The 7,775-nt window shown below is 44.9% G+C and overlaps 1 protein-coding gene across 1 annotated transcript in view; it reads right to left on the minus strand.

Moving 5' to 3' along the window:
- LOC102848146 (protocadherin gamma-C5-like) overlaps nucleotides 1–7,318 on the minus strand; it is a 32,059-nt gene extending 24,741 nt beyond the window's left edge. The window contains exon 1 of the mRNA XM_006891135.1: nucleotides 4,889–7,318. Coding sequence (XP_006891197.1) covers nucleotides 4,889–7,318 — 2,430 coding nt within the window. The remainder of the gene's footprint in view (nucleotides 1–4,888) is intronic.
- Nucleotides 7,319–7,775: the final 457 nt, after the last annotated feature.

Genomic DNA, 7,775 nt, shown 5'->3' on the forward strand with positions numbered 1-7,775 from the left:
AAATCTTCTTAATCCTCAGGAATACCCTTTAGGTTATAATGAGTCCAGCAACCAACATTCTGGTTTCCAAAGGGGCAGATGTGGCTTTCTGCATTCTTTCATCAAGAATAAACAAACACTCTGGTGGCCTAGTGGCAAGAAGCTGCACTGCAATCCCAGAGGAACAGGGTTCGAATCCACCAGATGCTCTGCCGGAGAAGGAGGCGCAATATCCTCCTGTACCAGTCAGATCTGATTTGACAGTACACGCTCACAAAATAATAAAAAAAAATTTAAAAAAAAATAATAAACAAACAGATCCTAAACCTCCCCACCCTGAAATGCTATTGCTGTCCTGGACTGTAAAGTTGGAACTGACCCATAGGTCAGTGGGTTTTCAGAAGCAGTTAATCACATGGAAGGAGACTGCTCATCCTTTTCTCCTGGGGCAGCTGGTGGCCTCGAACCTCGAAATGTGTGTCTTCAGGATTGCAGAGCAGCTTCTTGCCTCTAAGCCACCAGAGTTCCCTACACTGAAATGAATCAGCCTGCCCAAACAGATTTTCATGGCAAGATCCATCGCCTCACTGAATGGCATCCACCCGGATGCCTTAGTCAAAATCTTGAGATCATCCTTGATTTATTCCTCTTCTTCACTGTCCAGACATGATAGACAATTAGCAAATGCTAACTGTCATCTCCCTCTCTTCACATCACCACTGGCTCAAGCATTTATCAATCTCAAATGTTTTAATAGTCTTCTATGCCTCCAGTCACAATACACACACACACACACACACACACACCCCGATGATTTCATATGTGTATCAGTTCACAATTCAAAAATGTCTATCATCTATTTAGCATAAAGTAAAAATCCCTTAGCATGGCCTAAAGGTCACTCAGAATCTAGCACCTGTCTATTTGCCTCACTTCATCTCCTACAAAGACACACCCACTTTAAGATCCAGCAACAGTGAAACACCATGCTTCTTCTGCATGGAACTTCCTCCAGTGCCCTCTTTCTGTTCTATTTCCAAACTGATAGTCAATCTTGAGTGCTGAGCCCAAGCACTATTATCTGTGTGAAGTCTTCCCTGATACATCAACTTTGACTTGAGCGTTTTTTCATCTTTGTTTCCATTGCTTTTTGGTATATGTAGAACTCTATTATTATTTCTTTTTTGTATGTTGTTATTCACAGTACACCGTGTATCATGATAGCAGGAATGGTGCCCTTCCAACCTTCGTAAGTGCTTAGCTTGGTATATGGCCCATACGGATGCTCACATGATAGACTACTGATATGATCACTTATTAGGTCAACAAACACTTAGTCAATACTTGCTATGTAAAGGTATCTTATATGCATTACATTTCACTCTCAACAACTTTGCAAAGTTGTTATTACCTTTCTTTTATAGATGAGGAAACTAGAGTTTAGAGAAGTTAAATACAAACTACAATAGTATGAGCAGTATTAGCCTCTATGCCTACCCCCACTTTCAGCCTTCTGTAACAGTCTTAATTTAGGATTCTCCTCCCCCAGTTTATTCTCATAACCATAAACCGACCCTTCACTATCCAAGGATTTCAATACTCAAGGACTGGATCTTTTAGAGATCTCAGTGCCGTATGTTTACAAGCTCGCAATAAAACAAATAGGCACAAAGGCCATTGTACTAGATTCAGACTATCATAAAGCCTTAATCCTATATATCATACATTTGGTCTTTTTCTACCTGACAGGTGATTTCCCCATATCTAGTGGTAAGGAGTTGTGCTGCCAAGCCAAAAGCAAGTGGTTCAAATCTACAGCTTCTCTACTGTAGAAAGATGAGCAATCTCCTCCTATGAGATCTACACCCTCTGGAAATCTGCTGGAGGGCCAGGTACCAGTCAGTTCCTACTTGATGGCATATAGTAACAAGGCTGTTAAGAATCTGTTGTTACTATGTACCCATCAAGTTAGAACAGATTAACAGCTGATCCTCCAACAGGTTTGTAAATTGCAGGAGAGGAGTTTGCTCATCTTTCTCCCCTGAACAACACAGGTAGATTTGAACCACCTGCCTTGGGTTTGGCAGTGCAACTCCTTACCCACTCGGTCAACAGAGCTCCCTTAAGCTTCCTTATAATGAGACAAAATCCACATACCATATAATCCACTAATTTAGAGTTTAGACCATTAAGTTTAATGGCTTCACCATCACCCCCTACATTGAGAACTGTGCAACCATCATCAAAATCTAATAACAGAACATTCATGTTACCTCAAAAAGAAATTCCATACCTATTACCTAGTTGCCCAGGCGATGGTAGTTTAGGAAGATTTTTTTTTCTCCTGATAACTGAAATATTATATTTTCCTCACCATGTTCTTCTAGAGCTATTTTGTGTAACATTCTAAGGTTGGGAAACAACATTATCCTTTAAACTGGGCTTGGTTCAATAAAAGATTGGCTCTTGAATTGGGGAATGCCATAATAACACTTAATAAGTATGATAATCAAAAGATTGGTACATTCTAGAGAAGTCATTTTCACACCTGACTGCATACTAGAATCACCTTTTGAATAAGTTACTGGTGTCTGTGTGCCAGCCCAGAAACTGTTTTAATTGGCTGGGAGTTTGACTTGGGCATTGGAATTTTTAAAAGATTCCCAGGTGATTCTAATGTGCAGCCAAGTTTCAGAACATTGTTCCAGGGAAATTACAGTTATATTCTGGGCTGATCAAGAGTTGCACTGCTTCTCTCTGGTTTTCATACTTGTTCATATTCAGCTGTCCCCAGATTTGCTACTTTTCAAGGTGTGATTAAGATTCTGGGTGAATGAAAAATGAAAGAAATAGTAATAGCCTGTAGTTTTTGAACACATATTTCCTTTTTGCACATGAAAATCAGGCTTAGAAAAGTTAGAGAACTTGGTTTTGTAGTTGAGAAGTCATAAAGCCTCATTTGCTGGCCCACAGAATATAAGGGTCCATGGGAATAGTATTTCCTACCAGTAACAAAAATACCCCAGTTCTTTCACAATTGGAAGTGTGCATAAGTTTATCTCCTAGGCAAAGGCCTTTAAATAGCCTCTTATGATCCAGAATGAATAAAAGCTATTTTTCTAAGGATATTAATTTGGTTGTTTCCTACATTATGAGTAAATTGCACAGGTAGAAACAGCCCACTTTTCTCCCTCAGAACAGCTGATGGAGTCAAACTGTCAGAGAGGAGCTTTAGAGAAGGAGCTCTGGTGGCCTAATGGGTAAGGAATCACACTACAACTTCAGCTGCTATGGGGGAGAAGGATGGGCAATCTACTCCCTTGCAATTTATATCATTCAAAATCTACTGGAAGGTCAGGTATGAGTCAGTTCTGACTGCACGGTACATTAACAATGTGTCACATGATAGAGAAATAATGTTATGAGGATAGACAATGATTCACCTTAAAACTCAAACGTACTGCTGAGGAAGTTCCAACTCATAGTAGCCTTCCAGGGGTTTCACCAGGTGGAAGGAGGCTGACCATCTTTCTCCCTTGGAACTGCTGGTGGATTTGAACCTCCAGAGATGCACACACTTTGCATGAGCACAGCCACCTGCTAAATATTATGCCACTAGAGCTAGGTACAAAAGACCTTTTCATTTTTCACTTTATATCCTTTTGTATAGTCTGGATTTATTTTAAGAATAAATATTTTACAATTAGTTGCCTATCTTTCTTTGTATCTAGAGATTAATCTTATTTTTTCTATTTTTCTTTATTTTCCAAATTTTTCTACAGTGTACTACTGTATTAATGTTATCACAAAGTATTTTGTAAGTAATGTGCCTAATACTCCTAGTGTGTGCATGGAATAAAATTTAAAGGATGTCTAGAATCTTATTCATTCATAGAAAATTCATCTGGAAATGAGCTACAGTATCTATATAGGCCAAGAAAAAAATCATAAGCAAACTATTCTTCACTGCAGATATGCCAATTATTTGAAAGATGTCTGAATGCAAGAATTGTATATTACTAGGAGCTGCTACTGGCTAGAGGTATTCAGTAGTTCCCAATGCAAATGACTACTGGTTAATCACCATGTGATAAGACCTCAGTTTACAGTTAAGATTAACCAATCTTAGTAAAATTGGTTAGTTTTGGTGGCATGTGCTGAGGATGGTAACCATTCACAATTAACTCCAACCTGGCATGAGACCAAAGTCTATATGCTAGCCAGACCATCCTCCTCACAAAGGAGAAATCTGACCTATGGAAGACTAGGTGAGAGTATGATTGCATCATCACGAAACTAACATCATTCCATATGACCCAGCTATTTCACGGCTTGGAATATACCCCGAGAAAATTAGAACTGAGACACAAATGTTCATCGCAGCATTATTCACCACTGCAAGAAATAGAAACAGCCCAAATGTCCAACCACAATCAAATGGATTAAGAAATTGATACAGTAACAAGATGGAATACTATGCAGCATGCAGGAGCAATGATTTTGAAAATTACTATGACTTAGGAGAGACTGGAGAGCATTATCCTAAGTTAAATAACTCAGTCCCATAAGGACAAATACTGTATAACACCATTATTGTAGAAATAGAAAGATAACATGTATGAAGCTCCAAGCGGGGGGAGGGTAGGAGCAGAAGGATGAGGATGGACAGGAGGGTAATCACAGGGCCGCAAAATTTGATGGGTAGAGGGAGGAGTGGGTAAAAGAAATAAGAAAGATCTTGAGTGAAAAACAATGTATATGAACTTTGTAAGTAAACCAGTACAAAATGATTTTTTAAAAAATATATCATCATTAAACAAAACTAAGTTAAAGCAGCTCCTAGGTTCCTGAACATGGTAAAGATATAAAAAGCATTAATGTGGTTCAGGGCTGACTTGCCAACCCTTACCTGTCCAAGAGGGGTGCTCTCTGCACCCAGCACCTGTCTATAGAACACTGGATCACAGCTTCGAAGTGTGTTCTGGTGGCTGGCCAGTGGGCTGGAAGCTGTGGGCTTCTTCAGCATTGGGTCACTGCGGCGAGAGTCTGTGGTGAGGTACACCTGATGGTAGAGGTGTGGTGGCATCAGGCCTCCCCGAACAGCATCCACATGCAAAGAAGGCCCTGGTGTTCTGTAGAGGGAACTTACTGGCCCTCGGTATAGGTCCCTGGACTTTTTCCACTTGTAAACTTTAAATATGATCACTCCCAAGACTGTGGTTGCAAACCCCACAGAGACCAGGATTAGAGCAAGGAGCAGATAGAAGGTGAGATTCTTATTTTGCTCCCGAGGGTCAGAGCCAGAGGGAAACTCAGAACGAGCTTCTGGAGACTCCTCTGTGACTGACACAGTCAGGGTCACAGTGGTGGACAGTGATGGCTCCCCATTGTCTTTGATCAAGATGGTGAGAGTCTGCCTAGGCAAATCTGTGTCCTGGACTGGGCGGGCAGTGAGGACTTGGCCTGTGTGAAGCCCCACTGCAAAAAGGCTCTGGTTGGGAGCTCCCACAAGGCTGTAGGAAAGCCAGGCATTGTGCCCTGCATCTGCATCCCAGCCTACAACCCGTGTGACCATGTAGCCTGCAGCAGTACTTCGAGGCAGCATCTCCACAGAGCTCCCACCTGGCCTGGGGTACAGGACTTGGGGAATGTTGTCATTGCGGTCAGTGACAAATATGTTCACGCTGATGTTAGTGGTCAGGACCGGGGTACCACCATCACGGATGTGAGCTGTTAATTCAAACTCCCGTCGGTCCTCATAGTCCAGAGGCACTAGGGATGACACAACACCACTATCACGATTGATCGTGAAATAGTGATCCACCAGCCTGGTTTCAGCTCCTGGCTCCAGAAGAAAGAAAGAAAGGCGAGCATTCTGTGGGGCATCAGGATCCCAAACACTTAGGTTCAGTATGGGAACACCTGGAAGGTTATTCTCTTCAACATAAACATCATAGGAAGACTGGGAGGCTTGTGGAGGGTTGTCGTTGATATCAGACACTTGGACCCACACTGTAGTGAAGGCTGAGAGGGAAGGGACCCCTGCATCTTGAGCAGTGATGCTAAGGTTGTATTCTGGCACAGTCTCCCGATCCAGAGCTGCGCTGGTTTTCAAAGTGAAGTAATTCTGGAGAGAAGAAGTCAGGCTGAAGGGGAGACCTGGTGGAACCTCGCACGTCACCAGCCCGTTCTCGCCAGAATCCAGATCAGTCACACTGAGCCAAGCAATGACAGTCCCTAAAGGGGCATCCTCGGGGACTGGACTGTATACGGAGGTGACCGTGATCTCCGGGGCGTTGTCATTCACATCTACAACCTCCACCAAAACTTTACAGTGTGCTCCCTCAGGATTGCTGCCTTTGTCTTTGGCCTGGATGTAAATTTCGTGGAGTTTTGTGTCTTCAAAATCCAGCTGGCCCTTGATTGTCAGGACTCCGGTGACAGGGTCGAGGGTGAATAGTTCCTGCACCCCGGCACGGTTGTGGCTGCCGAAAGAATAAACAATCTCACCGTTGGGGCCTTCATCCAGATCTGATGCGTGTACTAGCACCACACGAGTACCCGGGGGGGCATCCTCAGGGACCCGCGCCCGGTACAAAGACTGGTTGAAGGCGGGGGCATTGTCATTCGCGTCCAGCACAGTGATGTGAATAGGAAGGCTGGAGGAGCGAGCTGGGGTTCCTCCGTCCAAAGCCGTCAGCACCAACTGGATACTTGGTTCCTGCTCGCGGTCCAGGGCGCGCTCCAGCACCAGCTCCGCGTACTTTGTGTTGTCTTCTCGCGTCTGCACTCGAAGCGCAAAGTACTCGTTCCGACTCAGCTCATAGGTCTGTAAAGAATTGCTTCCCACATCGGGATCGTGCGCGCTCTCGAGCGGAAAGCGCGTCCCCGGCGCCACGGCCTCACTAATCTCCAATTTCATTTCCCCGTCAGGGAAAGAGGGATTGTTGTCGTTGATGTCCTGGATCACCACTTCCGCTCTGAATAACTCCAGCGGTCTCTCCACGATCAACTCCAGAGTTAGAGTGCAGGAAGGCAACGTCCCACACAGTTCCTCCCGATCCAGGCGTTCATTCACGAACATCTCTCCGGTCTCCCAGTCCACCTCAAAGAATTTTCTGCTCGCTCGAGACACCACCCGGAGCCTGCGGGCTGACAGGCTGCGGAGATCCAAACCCAAGTCCTCGACCACGTTGCCCACTGCGAAACCCTTCTCTCTCTCCTCCAAGATCTCATAGCGAATGACGGCGGACGCCTTGTGCAAGACACCAAGCAGAAGCAAAACTCCCACCACTCTCCGGGTGCTTACCAGTCCGCTGCTCAGGGCCTCTGGGACCATCTCACTCAAGAGCGGTTCCTCTCCGTGGGGTCCAGATTGTCCTGGCTGTTCCGCGGAGAAACTTTCAGCGGGTTAGCGCTCGAGCGCAGGGCGCGGAGTCGGACATGGCTTTCTGGATGCCGTTGATTTGCTCGCCGGCTGTTCAGTCTCTACCTCATCCCGGGGCTAGAAAAGGGGACGGGCCGGGGCCAGATCTCCGGCGTCTTCATTGGACGACAGCGGCACACACAGTCCCAGCCAATAATTGCACGAAGAATGCGCTAGCGCCGAGCTTACGCGCCAGCGCCGGGAACTTCACTTTCCTCCTGCTTCGGTCCAAAGCTGCTTGGCAGCAGCCGCACAAAAATTTTACCTTCACCTGGACAGCCAACTGCAGCGCTTAAAACTGGCTGCCTCTGTGAGCCCTCGGGTCAAGACTTTAATCGTTTTCTTTAATCACAAAAAGGGGAATCAAATC

The sequence above is a fragment of the Elephantulus edwardii genome, unplaced genomic scaffold (genome assembly GCF_000299155.1).
Source record: "Elephantulus edwardii isolate Elephantulus edwardi_28Jun2011 unplaced genomic scaffold, EleEdw1.0 scaffold00095, whole genome shotgun sequence".
Classification (NCBI taxonomy): Eukaryota; Metazoa; Chordata; class Mammalia; order Macroscelidea; family Macroscelididae; genus Elephantulus; species Elephantulus edwardii.